The sequence below is a fragment of the Salmo trutta genome, chromosome 33, assembly GCF_901001165.1.
Source record: "Salmo trutta chromosome 33, fSalTru1.1, whole genome shotgun sequence".
Lineage (NCBI taxonomy): Eukaryota > Metazoa > Chordata > Actinopteri > Salmoniformes > Salmonidae > Salmo > Salmo trutta.
The window spans coordinates 44,537,406-44,554,756 of NC_042989.1; the positions used below are offsets into that span (position 1 = coordinate 44,537,406).

At 54.4% G+C, this 17,351-nt stretch overlaps 1 protein-coding gene across 2 annotated transcripts; it reads right to left on the minus strand.

The window, feature by feature from the left end:
• Positions 1 to 2,488: 2,488 nt before the first annotated feature.
• LOC115173053 (ribose-5-phosphate isomerase) lies at positions 2,489 to 15,987 on the minus strand. 2 transcript variants are annotated; one of them, XM_029731039.1, is made up of 9 exons: positions 15,586 to 15,982; positions 13,574 to 13,634; positions 13,393 to 13,448; positions 13,238 to 13,297; positions 13,006 to 13,070; positions 11,965 to 12,033; positions 5,702 to 5,843; positions 3,490 to 3,589; positions 2,489 to 2,717 (listed from the first exon to the last, which is right to left on the minus strand). In XM_029731039.1, the coding sequence occupies exons 1-9, from the start codon at positions 15,781 to 15,783 to the stop codon at positions 2,620 to 2,622; spliced, it is 849 nt and encodes a 282-aa protein (XP_029586899.1). In that variant the 5' UTR covers positions 15,784 to 15,982; the 3' UTR covers positions 2,489 to 2,619. The 2 variants fall into 2 exon arrangements, with proteins under 2 accessions (XP_029586899.1, XP_029586900.1); XM_029731040.1 differs by lacking the exon at positions 2,489 to 2,717 and having other exon boundaries at positions 5,665 to 5,843; positions 15,586 to 15,987.
• Between the last annotated feature and the right edge of the window lie 1,364 nt (positions 15,988 to 17,351).

The following is a 17,351-nucleotide window of genomic DNA, read 5'->3' on the forward strand; positions in this document are numbered from 1 at the left end:
TTGTGTTGGTCACATTGAGATCCACATCTCCTTTGTGTTGGTCACGTTGAGATCCACATCTCCTTTGTGTTGGTCACGTTGAGGTCCACATCTCCTTTGTGTTGGTCACATTGAGGTCCACATCTCCTTTGTGTTGGTCACATTGAGATCCACATCTCCTTTGTGTTGGTCACATTGAGATCCACATCTCCTTTGTGTTGGTCACGTTGAGGTCCACATCTCCTTTGTGTTGGTCACGTTGAGGGAGAGTTTGTTGCTGCTACCCAACTCATATTATAATGTTCAGTTTAGAATAAAATGTTAACCTTGATTCCTGAGAATGGTCAAAATATTTTTTTTTACAAAAAAACTGGGGTAAACAAAATGTGAAATAATCTCCATGATATTCTAGACAAAGGAAACAGTAATGTTGATTTAATCTTTAATACAATCCCCAGTACCTTACAGCTCAAACAGGACAGGACAGCCAATAGGCTACAGACAAGGACAGCCAATAGGCTACAGACAAGGACAGCCAATAGGCTACAGACAAGGACAGCCAATAGGCTACAGACAAGGACAGTCAGGACAGCCAATAGGCTACAGACAGGGACAGACAGGACAGCCTATAGGCTACAGGGACAGCCAATAGGCTACACACAGGGACAGTCTGGACAGCCAATAGGCTACACACAGGGACAGTCAGGACAGCCTATAGGCTACAGACAGGGACAGACAGGACAGCCAATAGGCTACAGACAGGGACAGACAGGGCCGCCAATAGGCTACAGACAGGACAGGCAATAGGCTACAGACCGGGACAGACAGGACAGCCTATAGGCTACAGACAGGGACAGACAGGACAGCCAATAGGCTACAGACAGGGACAGACAGGGCCGCCAATAGGCTACAGACATGCACAGCCGTTCAATAGTTACATTTGGTGCTTTACATCCATATTCAAGTGTTAAGGTGACCCCCCCAACAACACAACATAAAGGATCTGCTATAGAAGAACACAACTTCCCCTGTACTGTTGTTTTGAAGCAGGTTGAGACTCAGTGAGCCTTGCATTGAGTACAACTGATTACACTTGGGCCTGGATTTTGAAAATCTTAAGAAATGTTTTGTAAATCCAGGCCCTGCAACTTTGGTATTAGGTAAGAGAATGGCACAAGGCTTGAGCAACGAAACGATGTGCAACAACTAAACAGAGACATGGCCTGAGAAACAGTTTGTGGGCCGTCCTGCCAACTCCGACACATTGTTAGCTTGACAAACCCGGGACCAGGCAACCAGAGGCAGACGCCGGGACCAGGCATCCAGGGGCAGACCCCAGGACCAGGCATCCAGGGGCAGACCCCGGGACCAGGCAACCAGGGGCGGGACCAGGCAACCAGGGGCCGGACCAGGCAACCAGGGGCAGACCCCGGGACCAGGCATCCAGGGGCAGACCCCGGGACCAGGCATCCAGGGGCAGACCCCGGGACCAGGCAACCAGGGGCGGGACCAGGCAACCAGGGGCCGGACCAGGCAACCAGGGGCAGACCCCGGGACCAGGCATATGATCAACAACATGTTGTAAGACAGCGGAAGGGCAAACAGTTAGATTAGACAGTTCAGTACAAACAGAGCCAGATGTTTAGGCTAGTGGTCAAAATGGCACCCTATTCCCTATTTTAGTGCACTACGTTTGACGAGGGCCCATTGGTTTCAGTGCAACTCCACCAGGGTTCTCTGTTGTTTATCTGAACCACACAGCGAGTCAATACAGGAGACAAGTTTATACCAGGACCCATAGGGCTCTAATAGGGCTCTCTGACCAGGACCCATAGGGCTCTAATAGGGTTCTCTGACCAGGACCCATAGGGCTCTAATAGGGCACTTTGACCAGGACCCATAGGGCTCTAATAGGGCTCTCTGACCAGGACCCATAGGGCTCTGACCAGGACCCATAGGGCTCTAATAGGGCTCTCTGACCAGGACCCATAGGGCTCTAATGGGGCTCTTTGACCAGGACCCATAGGGCTCTTTGACCAGGACCCATAGGGCTCTAATAGGGCTCTTTGACCAGGACCCATAGGGCTCTAGTAGGGCTCTCTGACCAGGACCCATAGGGATCTGGTCTAAAGTAGTGCACTATATAGAGAATAGGGGGCCATTTGGGATTCATCCATAATTAAATAGGGCACTTGTGGTTGATGGTGGTTGGTTCCAGGTGGAGGGGGGGGGGGGGGGGGGTGCTGGTTGGTTCCAGGTGGAGGGGGGGGTGCTGGTTGGTTCCAGGTGGAGGGGGGGGGGGGGTGCTGGTTGGTTCCAGGTGGAGGGGGGGTGCTGGTTGGTTCCAGGTGGAGGGGGGTGCTGGTTGGTTCCAGGTGGAGGGGGGTGCTGGTTGGTGCTGGTTGGTTCCAGGTGGAGGAGGGTGCTGGTTGGTTCCAGGTGGAGGGGGGTGCTGGTTGGTTCCAGGTGGAGGGGGGGGCTGGTTGGTTCCAGGTGGAGGGGGGGGCTGGTTGGTTCCAGGTAGAAGGGGGTGCTGGGTGGTTCCAGGTAGAAGGGGGTGCTGGTTGGTTCCAGGTAGAGGGGGGTGCTGGTTGGTGCTGGTTGGTTCCAGTGGAGGGGGGTGCTGGAGCAGGGCTCAGGTCAATTGACTGGAGGGTCTCTGACACCAACATTACCATCCTCCATCCCAAAGTAGACCCTCTCTGCCATCCCCACAAACAGACCCGTCTCTACCACACCTAGAGGAGGGAGAGAGATGAGGTAGGAGGTAGAGAGGCAAGGTGAGGCGGGGGGGAGGGAGAGAGAGAGAGGCGAGGCAGGGGGGAGGGAGAGAGAGAGAGGCGAGGCAGGGGGGAGGGAGAGAGAGGCGAGGCGAGGCAGGGGGGAGGGAGAGAGAGAGAGGCGAGGCGAGGCAGGGGGGAGGGAGAGAGAGAGAGGCGAGGCAGGGGGGAGGGAGAGAGAGAGAGGCGAGGCAGGGGGGAGGGAGAGAGAGAGAGGCGAGGCAGGGGGGAGGGAGAGAGAGAGAGGCGAGGCAGGGGGGGAGGGAGAGAGAGAGGCGAGGCAGGGGGAGGGAGAGAGAGGGGCGAGGCAGGGGGGAGGGAGGGAGAGAGAGAGGGGCGAGGCAGGGGGGAGGGAGGGAGAGAGAGAGGGGCGAGGCAGGGGGGAGGGAGGGAGAGAGAGAGGGGCGAGGCAGGGGGAGGGAGGGAGGGAGAGAGGGGCGAGGCAGGGGGGAGGGAGGGAGAGAGAGGGGCGAGGCAGGGGGGAGGGAGGGAGAGAGAGGGGCGAGGCAGGGGGGAGGGAGGGAGAGAGAGGGGCGAGGCAGGGGGGAGGGAGAGAGAGAGGGGCGAGGCAGGGGGAGGGAGAGAGGCGAGGTAGGGGGGAGGGAGAGGCGAGGCAGGGAGGAGAGAAACAGACTAACATTCGTGTCCCAGAACAAGTCACTGTAGGAGGGGGAACACCAGCAGCAATTCCAGTGTGTGTGTGTGTGTGTGTGTGTGTGTGTGTGTGTACCTGGTATCATCTTGATAGCGATATTGACCTCCTTCCAGTTGTGAATGTGTTCAAACTTCCAGTCCAGAATGAAGTTACTGTTGTCTGTTACCACCGGACCCTGAACAATCAAAATACTGGATCTCACTCACATAGAAATGACCAATGAGAATGCTTTCCTCTCAGAAGAGGACCAATGAAAACTCTTCCTGTAGTAAATGTCGTGCTTTATGTGCTCTACACTGAAAGCCTGTTAATGACTTTCCGCTCCAATAATAATCTGCTCGTGATTTATACAACTGTTAATTTAAACTTTTATATTCACTATAATACACAACTACCTGAATGAACCACAATGCAGTGGGAAAGTATTCAGACCCCGTGACTTTTTCCACATTGTTATATTACAGCCTTATTCTAAAAATGATTCAATTGTTTTTCCCCCCTCAATCTACACACAATACCCCATAATGACAGAGCAAAAACAGGTTTAGATGTTTGTACATTTATTACAAATAAAATGCTGTAATATCACATTTACATCAGTATTCAGACCCTTTACTCAGTACTTTGTTGAAGCACCTTTGGCAGCGATTATAGCCTCAAGTAGTCTTGGGTATGACACTACAAGCTTGGCCCACCTGTATTTGGGGAGTTTCTCCCATTCTTCTCTGCAGATCCTCTCAAGCTCTGTCAGGTTGGATGGGGAGCGTCGCTGCACAGCTATTTTCAGGTCTCTCCAGAGATGTTCGATCAGGTTCAAGTAGCAGCTCTGGCTGGGCCACTCAAGGACATTGGCCCTTGTCCCGAAGCCACTTCTGCTTTGTCTTGGCTGTGTGCTTAGGGTCGTTGTCCTGTTGGAAGGTGAACCTTCGCCCCAGTCTGAGGTCCTGAGCGCTCTGGAGCAGGTTTTCATCAAGGATCTCGCTGTACTTTGCTCCGTTCATCTATCCATCGATCCTGACTAGTCTCACAGTCCCTGAAAAACATCCCCACAGCATGATGCTGCCACCACCATGCTTCACCGTAGGGATGGTGCCAGGTTTCCTTTAGACGTGACGCTTGGCATTCAGGCCAAAGAGTTCAATCTTGCTTTCATCAGACCAGAGAATCTTGTTTATCATGGTCTGAGAGTCCTTTAGGTGCCTTTTGGAAAACTCCAAGCGGGCTGTCATGTGCCTTTTACTGAGGAGTTGCTTCCGTCTGGCCACTCTACCACAAAATGCCTGATTGGTGGAGAATTGCAGAGATGGTTGTCCTTCTGGAAGGTTCTCTAATCTCCACAGAGGAACTCTGGAGCTCTGTCAGAGTGACCATCGGGTTCTTGGTCACCTCCCTGACCAAGGCCCTTCTCCACCGATGGCTCAGTTTGGCCGAGCGGCCAGCTCTAGGAAGAGTCTTGGTGGTTCCAAACTTCTTCCATTTAAGAATGATGGAGGCCACCGTTCTGGGGGACCTTCAATACTGCAGAACTGTTTTGGTACCCTTCCCCAGATCTGTGCCTCAACACAATTCTGTCTCAGAGCGCTACGGACAATTCCTTCGACATCATGGATTGGTTTTTGCTCTGACTTGCACTGTTAACTGTGGGACCTTATGTAGACAGGTGTGTGCCTTTCCAAATCATGTCCAATCAATTGAATTTACTACAGGTGGACTCCAATCAAGTTGTAGAAACATCTCAAGGATGATTAATGGAAACAGGATGCACCTGAGCTCAATTGAGTCTCATAGCAAAGGGTCTGAATACTTATGTAAATAAGGAATCTGTTTTTGATTTTTCATACATTTGCAAACAATTCTAAAAACCTGTTTTCGTTTTGTCATTATGGAGTATTGTGTGTAAATTGATGAGAAAAAAAATATTCAATCCATTTTAGAATAAGGCTGTAAAGTAACAAAATGTGGAAAAAGTCAAGGGGTCTCAATACTTTCTGAAGGCAATGTACCGTGTTAGTTCTCCCATTGACTCACAGCTTTACAACAGGAAGCGTTGTATATGGTGACTCACAGCTTTACAACAGGAAGCGTTGTATATGGAGACTCACAGCTTTACAACAGGTAGCGTTGTATATGGCGACTCACAGCTTTACAACAGGAAGCGTTGTATATGGCGACTCACAGCTTTACAACAGGAAGCGTTGTATATGGTGACTCACAGCTTTACAACAGGAAGCGTTGTATATGGTGACTCACAGCTTTACAACAGGAAGCGTTGTATATGGCGACTCACAGCTTTACTGACGGCCATACGGAGTACCGCCTCCCCTCCGAAGCGCTTGGCTATAGTCCTGGAGACGGGGACGTAGGCCATAGGGATCACCTCAATAGGAACTCCCTTCTTCCACTGCTGGCCCAGGGCCGAGGAGTCCTTCCTGAGGGGGAGAGACACCCAGGTATTCAGGGATCAACATTCAGGTTCATTTCCCTGCGGAACACAGACGTCGAGATCTGACAGGAAAGTGGATGATGCATCATTTGAACAGCAGGTGATTCTCTTTACTTCGTGGGCTGAGCAAGTAGCCTCCACAGGGTTCATACAGACAGTGTCAAGTCAAATTCAAGGGCTTTTTCAAGCACGTCATTGTAATTTAAGGACCTAGATTTTATTATTTGTTGTAAGAATCTATAGAAAAGCTCCCTCCAATGTATCCATTACCACATTAAGAATAATGAGTATTTGTTATAGGCCGACACAATGGCATTATGTAATGACAACCACATTATTGTTACAATGTAAAATATGTCAGAATAAAGTGGGCCTTGCCTGACTAAACAGACAGCATGCTCCCCACACTAATGAAGTCCGTCCGTCCGTACGTCAGTGTGGCAGCTAGCCAGTCCGTCCGTCCGTCCGTCAGCTAGCCAGTCCGTCCGTGTGGGAGCTAGCCAGTCCGTCCGTCCGTGAGGCTAGCCAGTCCGTCCGTCCGTCCGGCAGCTAGCCAGTCCGTCCGTCCGTCCGGCAGCTAGCCAGTCCGTCCGTCCGTCCGTCCGTCCGGCAGCTAGCCAGTCCGTCCGTCCGTCCGTCCGTCCGTCAGCTAGCAAGTCCGTCCGTCCGTCAGCTAGCCAGTCCGTCCGTCCGTCCGTCCGTCCGTCCGCTAGCCAGTCCGTCCGTCCGTCCGTCAGCTAGCCAGTCCGTCCGTCCGTCCGTCCGTCCGTCAGCTAGCCAGTCCGTCCGTCCGTCCGTCCGTCCGTCAGCTAGCCAGTCCGTCCGTCCGTCCGTCCGGCAGCTAGCCAGTCCGTCCGTCCGTCCGTCCGTCCGGCAGCTAGCCAGTCCGTCCGTCCGTCCGTCCGGCAGCTAGCCAGTCCGTCCGTCCGTCCGTCCGGCAGCTAGCCAGTCCGTCCGTCCGTCCGTCCGGCGGCTAGCCAGTCCGTCCGTCCGTCCGTCCGGCGGCTAGCCAGTCCGTCCGTCCGTCCGGCGGCTAGCCAGTCCGTCCGTCCGGCGGCTAGCCAGTCCGTCCGTCCGTCCGTCCGGCGGCTAGCCAGTCCGTCCGTCCGTCCGTCCGGCGGCTAGCCAGTCCGTCCGTCGGCTAGCCAGTCCGTCCGTCCGTCCGTCGGCTAGCCAGTCCGTCCGTCCGGCGGCTAGCCAGTCCGTCCGTCCATCCGTCCGGCGGCTCGCCAGTCCGTCCGTCCGTCCGTCCGGCGGCTAGCCAGTCCGTCCGTCCGTCAGCTAGCCAGTCCGTCCGTCCGTCCATCCGTCCGTCAGCTAGCCAGTCCGTCCGTCCGTCCGGCAGCTAGCCAGTCCGTCCGTCCGTCCGGCAGCTAGCCAGTCCGTCCGTCCGGCCGGCAGCTGGCCAGTCCGTCCGTCCGTCCGGCAGCTAGCCAGTCCGTCCGTCCGTCCGTCCGGCAGCTAGCCAGTCCGTCCGTCCGTCCGTCCGTCCGGCAGCTAGCCAGTCCGTCCGTCCGGCAGCTAGCCAGTCCGTCCGTCCGTCCGTCCGGCAGCTAGCCAGTCCGTCCGTCCGTGCGGCAGCTAGCCAGTCCGTCCGTCCGTCCGGCAGCTAGCCAGTCCGTCCGTCCGTCCGTCCGGCAGCTAGCCAGTCCGGTCCGTGCCGTCCGTCCGTGCGGGCAGCTAGCCAGTCCGTCCGTCCGTCCCGTGCGGGCAGCTAGCCAGTCCGTCCGTCCGGCCGTGCGGCAGCTAGCCAGTCCGTCCGTCCGTCCGTCCGTGTGGCAGCTAGCCAGTCCGTCCGTCCGTCCGTCCGTGTGGCAGCTAGCCAGTCCGTCCGTCCGTCCGTGTGGCAGCTAGCCAGTCCGTCCGTCCGTCCGTGTGGCAGCTAGCCAGTCCGTCAGTCCGTCCGTCCGTCCGTGAGGCAGCTAGGCAGTCCGTCCGTCCGTGAGGCAGCTAGGCAGTCCGTCCGTCCGTGAGGCAGCTAGGCAGTCCGTCCGTCCGTCCGTGAGGCAGCTAGGCAGTCCGTCCGTCCGTGAGGCAGCTAGCCAGTCCGTATGTGAGGCAGCTAGCCAGTCCGTCCGTCCGTGTGGCAGCTAGCCAGCCCGTCCGTCCGTGAGGCAGCTAGCCAGTCCGTCCGTGAGGCAGCTAGCCAGTCTGTCCGTCCGTCCGTGTGGCAGCTAGCCAGTCCGTCTGTCCGTCCGTCCGTCCGTCCGTGTGGCAGCTAGCCTGTCCGTCCGTCCATCCATCCGTCCGTCTGACAGCTAGCCAGTCCGTCCGTCAGTTCGTCCGTCCGTCCGTGTGGCAGCTAGGCAGTCCGTCCGTCCGTCCGTGTGGCAGCTAGCCAGTCCGTCCGTCCGTGTGGCAGCTAGCCAGTCCGTCCGTCCGTGTGGCAGCTAGCCAGTCCGTCCGTCCGTGAGGCAGCTAGACAGTCCGTCCGTCCGTGAGGCAGCTAGACAGTCCGTCCGTCCGTGAGGCAGCTAGCCAGTCCGTCAATCCGTGTGGCAGCTAGCCAGTCCGTCCATCCGTGTGGCAGCTAGCCAGTCCGTCCGTCAGTCCGTCCGTCCGTCCGTCCGTCCGTGTGGCAGCTAGCCAGTCCGTCCGTCCGTCCGTGTGGCAGCTAGCCAGTCCGTCCGTCCGTCCGTGTGGCAGCTAGCCAGTCCGTCCGTCCGTCCGTCCGTGAGGCAGCTAGGCAGTCCGTCCGTGAGGCAGCTAGCCAGTCCGTATGTGAAGCAGCTAGCCAGTCCGTCCGTCCGTGTGGCAGCTAGCCAGCCCGTCCGTCCGTGAGGCAGCTAGCCAGTCCGTCCGTGAGGCAGCTAGCCAGTCCGTCCGTCCGTCCGTGTGGCAGCTAGCCAGTCCGTCCGTCCGTCCGTGTGGCAGCTAGCCAGTCCGTCTGTCCGTCCGTCCGTCCGTCCGTGTGGCAGCTAGCCTGTCCGTCCGTCCATCCATCCATCCGTCCGTCCGTGTGGCAGCTAGCCAGTCCGTCCGTCAGTCCGTCCGTCCGTCTGACAGCTAGCCAGTCCGTCCGTCCATCCGTGTGGCAGCTAGGCAGTCCGTCCGTCCGTGAGGCAGCTAGGCAGTCCGTCCGTTAGTCCGTCCGTGAGGCAGCTAGGCAGTCCGTCCGTCCGTGAGGCAGCTAGGCAGCCCGTCCGTCCGTGAGGCAGCTAGGCAGCCCGTCCGTCCGTGAGGCAGCTAGCCAGCCCGTCCGTCCGTCCGTGAGGCAGCTAGCCAGCCCGTCCGTCCGTCCGTGAGGCAGCTAGCCAGCCCGTCCGTCCGTCCGTCAGGCAGCTAGCCAGCCCGTCCGTCCGTCCGTGAGGCAGCTAGCCAGCCCGTCCGTCCGTCCGTGAGGCAGCTAGCCAGCCCGTCCGTCCGTCCGTGAGGCAGCTAGCCAGCCCGTCCGTCCGTCCGTGAGGCAGCTAGCCAGCCCGTCCGTCCGTGAGGCAGCTAGCCAGCCCGTCCGTCCGTGAGGCAGCTAGCCAGCCCGTCCGTCCGTGAGGCAGCTAGCCAGCCCGTCCGTCCGTGAGGCAGCTAGCCAGCCCTTCCGTCCGTGAGGCTGGCTAGCCAGCCCGTCCGTCCGTGAGGCAGCTAGCCAGCCCGTCCGTCCGTGAGGCAGCTAGCCAGGCCGTCCGTCCGTGAGGCAGCTAGCCAGTCCGTCCGTCCGTGTGGCAGCTAGCCAGTCCGTCCGTCCGTCAGGCAGCTAGCCAGTCCGTCCGTCCGTCCGTCAGGCAGCTAGCCAGTCCGTCCGTCCGTCCGTCAGGCAGCTAGCCAGTCCGTCCGTCCGTCAGGCAGCTAGCCAGTCCGTCCGTCCGTCAGGCAGCTAGCCAGTCCGTCCGTCCGTCAGGCAGCTAGCCAGTCCGTCCGTCCGTGAGGCAGCTAGCCAGTCCGTCCGTCCGTGTGGCAGCTAGCCAGTCCGTCCGTCCGTGAGGCAGCTAGCCAGTCCGTCCGTCCGTGAGGCAGCTAGCCAGTCCGTCCGTCCGTGAGGCAGCTAGCCAGTCCGTCCGTCCGTGAGGCAGCTAGCCAGTCCGTCCGTCCGTGTGGCAGCTAGCCAGTCCGTCCGTCCGTGAGGCAGCTAGCCAGTCCGTCCGTCCGTGAGGCAGCTAGCCAGTCCGTCCGTCCGTGAGGCAGCTAGCCAGTCCGTCCGTGAGGCAGCTAGCCAGTCTGTCCGTCCGTCCGTGTGGCAGCTAGCCAGTCCGTCCGTCCGTGAGGCAGCTAGCCAGTCCGTCCGTCCGTGAGGCAGCTAGCCAGTCCGTCCGTCCGTGAGGCAGCTAGGCAGTCCGTCCGTCCGTCCGTGAGGCAGCTAGGCAGTCCGTCCGTCCGTCCGTGAGGCAGCTAGCCAGTCCGTCCGTCCGTCCGTGAGGCAGCTAGCCAGTCCGTCCGTCCGTGAGGTAGCTAGCCAGTCCCTCCGTCCGTGAGGCAGCTAGCCAGTCCCTCCGTCCGTGAGGCAGCTAGCCAGTCTGTCCGTCCGTCCGTGTGGCAGCTAGCCAGTCCGTCCGTCCGTGTGGCAGCTAGCCAGTCCGTCCGTCCGTGAGGCAGCTAGCCAGTCCGTCCGTCCGTGAGGGCAGCTAGCCAGTCCGTCCGTCCGTAGGCAGCTAGCCAGTCCGGTCCGTCCGTGAGGCAGCTAGCCAGTCCGTCCGTCCGGTGAGGCAGCTAGCCAGTCCGTCCGTCCGTGAGGCAGCTAGCCAGTCCCTCCGTCCGTGAGGCAGCTAGCCAGTCCCTCCGTCCGTGAGGCAGCTAGCCAGTCCCTCCGTCCGTGAGGCAGCTAGCCAGTCCCTCCGTCCGTGAGGCAGCTAGCCAGTCCCTCCGTCCGTCCGTGTGGCAGCTAGCCAGTCCGTCCGTCCGTCCGTGTGGCAGCTAGCCAGTCCGTCCGTCCGTCCGTCCGGCAGCTAGCCAGTCCGTCCGTCCGTGTGGCAGCTAGCCAGTCCGTCCGTCCGTGTGGCAGCTAGCCAGTCCGTCCGTCCGTGAGGCAGCTAGCCAGTCCGTCCGTCCGTGTGGCAGCTAGCCAGTCCGTCCGTCCGTGAGGCAGCTAGCCAGTCCGTCCGTGAGGCAGCTAGCCAGTCCGTCCGTCCGTCCGTGTGGCAGCTAGCCAGTCCGTCCGTCCGTGTGGCAGCTAGCCAGTCCGTCCGTCCGTGTGGCAGCTAGCCAGTCCGTCCGTCCGTGTGGCAGCTAGCCAGTCCGTCCGTCCGTGTGGCAGCTAGCCAGTCCGTCCGTCCGTGAGGCAGCTAGCCAGTCCGTCCTTGAGGCAGCTAGTCAGTCTGACACAAACACACTAATGAAGTCTGTCCAAGACAACTCACAGCTGTAATCGCTGCTAAAGGTGCTTCTACAAAAGTATTGACTCAGGGGTGTGAATAATTATGTAAAATAGATATTTAAGAAGTTTGCAAAACGTTTTCACTGTCACTATGGGGTAGTGTGTATAGATGGGTGAGAAAATATATATTTTGAATTCAGGCTGTAATAAGTCAAGGGGTGTGAATAATTTGACGTCACTGTAGATATCAGAACTTGGAACATCTTTCCTGGCGCTGTCGGTCTTCGGTGAGCTGATCCACTCAACAACCAGCTGTCTGTGGGCTGATCCACTCAACAACCAGCTGTCTCGGCCTGACAGATCTGTGAGCTGATCCACTCAGTTGTCGAAGAGGAAGGAAACTGCTCAGGGATTTCACCATGAGGCCAATGGTGACTTTAAAACAGTTACTGAGTTAAATGGCTGTGATAGGAGAACTGAGGATGGATCAACAACATTGTAGTTACTCCACAATACTAACCTAAATGACAGAGTGAAAAGAAGGAAGCCTGTACAGAATAAAAAAATATTCCACAACATGCATCCTGTTCGCAAGCGGGCCACCGACGGGGATGATGGACCAGGCCCGGAGGGTTCCCAGGCCCGGAGGGTTCCCAGGCCCGGAGGGTTCCCAGGTTTGGAGGGTTCCCAGGTTTGGAGGGTTCCCAGGCCTGCGGTGGAATCCTCCGGGGGTCAGAGGGTTCCCAGGCCTGCGGTGGAATCCTCCAGGGGTTTCTTTGTATTTTTAACCTCTATTATACTTTAGCCAATCAAAGACCTTACCATGTCTAGGCACTATGCAATTACAAGAGAACACACCCACCTGAAGTCAGCGATGACGATGAAGTGTTTGGCACAGCTGGCTACGATCTTCTCCTGAGTCAGACAGCCTCTAGGAGAGTGAGTGAAAGTGAATAGGAAAGACAGAGAGACAAAGATAAACTGGTGAGATGGTGATGTATGGAGCCTGGCATGACTGTAGCCAGGGACAGTAACAGGCCTGTAGCCGGGGGCAGTAACAGGCCTGTAGGCCAGGGACAGTAACAGGCCTGTAGGCCAGGGACAGTAACAGGCCTGTAGGCCAGGGACAGTAACAGGCCTGTAGGCCAGGGACAGTAACAGGCCAGCCTAGAACAGGCCTGTAGCCAGGGATAGTAACAGGCCTGTAGTCAGGGATAGTAACAGGCCAGCCTAGAACAGGCCTGTAGCCGGGGACAGTAACAGGCCTGTAGGCCAGGGACAGTAACAGGCCTGTAGGCCAGGGACAGTAACAGGCCAGCCTAGAACAGGCCTGTAGCCAGGGATAGTAACAGGCCTGTAGTCAGGGATAGTAACAGGCCAGCCTAGAACAGGCCTGTAGGCCGGGGACAGTAACAGGCCTGTAGGCCGGGGACAGTAACAGGCCTGTAGGCCGGGGACAGTAACAGGCCTGTAGGCCGGGGACAGTAACAGGCCTGTAGGCCGGGGACAGTAACAGGCCTGTAGGCCGGGGACAGTAACAGGCCTGTAGGCCGGGGACAGTAACAGGCCTGTAGGCCGGGGACAGTAACAGGCCTGTAGGCCGGGGACAGTAACAGGCCTGTAGGCCGGGGACAGTAACAGGCCTGTAGCACAGGGACAGTAACAGGCCTGTAGCACAGGGACAGTAACAGGCCTGTAGCACAGGGACAGTAACAGGCCTGTAGCACAGGGACAGTAACAGGCCTGTAGCCGGGGACAGTAACAGGCCTGTAGCCGGGGACAGTAACAGGCCTGTAGCCGGGGACAGTAACAGGCCTGTAGCCGGGGACAGTAACAGGCCTGTAGCCGGGGACAGTAACAGACCAGCCTAGAACTGCAATCCAGTGAAAATACGGCGTCTTACCCTCCTCCTTTGATGAGTGTGAGAGCAGCATCCACCTCGTCTGCCCCGTCGATGGCCACGTCCAGCTGGTAGGGGGTCAGAGAGGAAGAACACAATACTGCTGACAATAAACACATTCTACAGGACAAACTTCTGATTTAACACATACTAACTCCACACGTTTCCTAAAGAATGTATCCAACTTGAGGACATGTAACATATCGCTTTATAAAGGGTTGCTAACCAACAGTACCTCTGGGTGTCTATCCAGATCAGACAGGGTTAGACCATGCTGCAGAATCAACTGACGAGCCTGGAGGACAACATCAAATGTTGAGGGCCATCTGCCAGATTAGAGTCGGCTCTCTGTAGAATACATGACACACAGCCATTGTACCTCACACTCACCTGGAAGGAAGTGGGGACACAAACTATGTTGAGCTTCTCCTGACGAACTCTCTCCGCTGGAACACGATAGAGCACAGTTACACATCAGAGAGGCTCAATCAATCAGCCCTTTGTGGATTAATAAAGTACTACATTCTCTTGTTCTACAATCAACCGTTAGGCTAGTAATATGTCTCCTCACCTAGTCTGTCTACAGCGTACACAATGGTGGATCCACTGCCCACTCCAACCACCTGGTTGTTCTGTGATGGAAAGAAAGACGTGTTAAAAACAGCCAAGTCACATGATCATATAGCCAGAAGATACCGACCCACCGTTACACTGAGCTGCACTGGGGTCAGAACGCAAATCACAGTTACATGAAGACACCGTGGAGCCGGAGAGAGATATGGGTTGGTAAACGTACCTCAATACAGGGATATGGAACTGTACTCCAAACGTTACCTTTATCCACACTGACACAGCGAGAAGACTGGAAAACCTGCGGTGTCTCACAAAAACCGCCCCAATCAGTGTAAAAATCTGCCAAATCGGTGTCCAAAATATCGATTTCCGACTGTTATGAAAACTAGAAATCGGCCCTAATTAAAATCGGCCATTCCGATTAATCGGTCGACCTCATTCACTTTAAGGTGCATTGCCACTACCGACTGTAATGTGGACCTCAGCTCATGTTTCAATCACCCACGTGGGTATACGTTTCTAAAAAACCAATGAGGAGATGGGAGAGGCGGGACTTGCAGCGCGTCCAGTGTCACAAAATCAACATGCGGACGCACGCTCACCAGCGGTCGGCGAGTTACAGATGCTCCTGAGCAGTGTGGGTGCAATGATTGAATAACGTGCATGTGTACGCGAGCGTTGCAGAATAATTGTACACATACGCGTTATTCATTCATTGCATCAACGAGCATCTGCGTAGGCAGGTGCTAAAATAGAACTGGGTTCTATTTGTAACGCTTGACGCGCTGCAAGTCCCACCTCTCCCATCTCCTCATCTAACTACCTAGCTAACTAGCCACCTAACTAGCAAGTCCCGCCTCTCCCATCTCCTCATTGGTTTTTAGAAACGTATACCCACGTGGGTGATTGAAACATGAGCTGAGGTCCACATTACAGTCGGTAGTGGCAATGCACCTTAAAGTTGGTTACCAACCGCCATATAAAGAAGAAGCCTGGAGGAGGAGAGATGACTAGAAACAAACTCTGGTTACCCTTTAATCTGTGGATTAATTGTCTGAGTAGAGGACCTTGTGCATTTCAGGTAAAATAACAACCAAACGTTTATATCCCAGGACAAATTAGCTAGCAACAGTAAGGTAGCGATCTAAATTTCCAGAAATGTTTAATGCTTTTCGACCTGTCCCCAAATGAATACAGTTGGTTCAGAGTTCGTTTTGATATTTAAATTGTGCGCCGATCACGGCCTGTTGTGATACAGCCCGGGATCGAACCAGGGTCTGTTGTGACGCCCCTATCACTGAGATGCAGTACATTAGACCGCTGCGCCACTCGGTAGCTCATTCACTAGATAGTAAATTAGTTGTGCAACTTTGTTTTGGTCATGTTCACTTTCTGTTCTCAGACAAGTTTTAACCAAAGATTCTTATAGATATTTCCATCTTTTTCAATTAATTCTAGAATTAGCGACCGTAGCTATAAAATCACCCACAAGGCTTACTACACACGTACAGTAAGATCTCCACAACTAAAAGGTTATTAACATAGTTGTCTAAAGTTTGTTAAGAAGAGAGTTAAAGTTGAACATGGGGTCAACATAGCAACAGTAACCATGTACCTGTGTAGCCTTCCGTCTACCTGGCTGCGCTAACTAGCTAGCCAACTAACTAGCTAGCCAACTAACTAGCTAGCCAACTAACTAGCTAGCCAACTAACTAGCTAGCCAACTAACTAGCTAGCCAACTAACTAGCTAGCCAACTAACTAGCTAGCCAACTAGCTAACCAACTAGCTAACTAACTGGACTAGTTCTGGCTACTGCCTAGCTACTTCCTACCGTTTTAGTAGCACATTACATGTTGATGTACTAGCCAGACAACTAGCTGTTTAGCATCAGCATGGCCTCCACATTTAAAATAGCACGATAGCTAACTTAGCTATCTGCTAAACAAACATTAACATGTCCCCCGTCGTTAGCTATGTTCATTTGTCAACACAATATCAGTTGTCTTACCTGAACATGATTATCCACCGCAGCATAGCCTGCTAGCTTCTTCGCTTCTTCTGCCATGTCGTCTGTGTTGCTGGGACTCCTAAAGAGACGCGTGTGCTTCAGCTTGTGTCTGAACGGAGTGTCTTTCTTCAATACTGTAGACCTGTGGCCAGATTCTGCTGAGAGGAGGGTGGGACAGATCCACCTCTGGAGTAGCATAGCCCTGCCTGCCCAACGACAAGACACAACCTCCTCCAAGGACCGACAAATTCACCATGTGCTGCAAAATAAACCTAGTATGTTGTTGTTGGTGTTGTTGTTGGTGAGTCCGTCGTCCTTCTGCCGCTCGACCAACGCGCTAAACCCACTGAACTGTTGACATGTATATCTGTGTTCAGGTAGCTTCCTCCATTAGTGCTGCGTTCAACGTCCCAACATCCCTGAACGGTTTAAAACTGTTCATCAATTAAAGGGACAGTCTGTACGTTTTCCAGTCATTTCAATCGGTGATAAATGCCCCTTGATTTAGATGTTTTGTTGCTATAGGTTAAAGTTGCACTATGCAGAAATAGCTTCACCATTTCCTGGGTGCTAAAACTCTAATAGTTTGTCTAATTTTAGTTTATGTGACAAAATAAGCAAGTATAGTGTAGAGAATCATTATACCATCTAAACCGCTGTGAAATATATTTTCCAGAACTCAAAATATTGTTGTTTCAGCTGTTTGAAGTTGGTGTACAAAACAGAAAGGAAAGTTGCTCAAACAAAAAAACGCAAGAAGCATAGATATAGCACACATATAACAGATCCACCGCTTCTTAGACTTGCTTTTGAGTAGAATGATAGATCTATAGCTTACATTTCTATGTGAATTTGGTGGCGTTGCCCAACAAGTCACATATAGAGCCCCACAGTGGAGGTGTCATAATACCCATAAAACCTAGCGGTTAAGGTTCCAATCGTTTTTTCCATATGGGATATTAGAACTACTTCAAATAAGGGCTATGTTTTGTGTAGGCTTACGCTGGCGTGACGTTTTGATAACCATGTAAATCTCTCTCGGACAAGGTGACTGTTATGTTCACACTGTTAACAGTAATGTTCTCATCGAATGTAGGCCAACTCTTAGAGCACAAACATACATTTCATAAACATCTAGTGATATTTGTGAAAATATCACAGGCCGCATTAGCTCCATTCTTTACATTGTTGTAGCGTGAATTCGTCTTCTGTTACCCCTTTTGACATCTATCCACAGGGGTGCAACTTTGGTTTTAGAAGTGGGGGGACATAACCTGGCCGTGGATCTGGGGGTCCTCCCTCAGAATTTGTTGGGGCATCTAAAGCTAATTTCTACTAGGGCTGTCCCCGAAAAAAAACCGTGTTCGTCCAAGAGTAGTCTTTTCTACATTGATTGACATTTTTAATTGTGTATTGTTTCATATATAGACACACCCTATGTGTTTGAATAAAATCAACTAGGCTATATGTAATGAACTTGTCTGATGCTTGTCTGTGGTAAATTCAATTGATTGGACATGATTTGGAAAGGCACACACCTGTCTATATAAGGTCCCACAGTTGAGAGTGCATGTCAGAGCAAAAACCAAGCCATGAGGACGAAGGAATTGTCCGTAGAGCTCCGAGACAGGATTGTGTCGAGGCACAGATCTGGGGAAGGGTACCAAAACAGTTCTGCAGTATTGAAGGTCCCCAAGAACACAGTGGCCTCCATCATTCTTAAATGTAAGAAGTTTGGAACCACCAAGACTCTTCCTAGAGCTGAC

What these genes read in the sequence shown, in the direction of transcription:
- LOC115173053 (XM_029731039.1), bottom strand. Translation starts at nt 15,783, where the DNA reads ATGCTACTCCAGAGGTGGATCTGTCCCACCCTCCTCTCAGCAGAATCT. An exon ending in CGGTGGATAATCATGTTCAG is followed by an intron (nt 13,635 to 15,585) that starts GTAAGACAACTG and finishes TTTCCATCACAG; the next exon opens with AACAACCAGGTGGTTGGAGT. An exon ending in GTGTCCCCACTTCCTTCCAG is followed by an intron (nt 13,298 to 13,392) that starts GTGAGTGTGAGG and finishes GTTGTCCTCCAG; the next exon opens with GCTCGTCAGTTGATTCTGCA.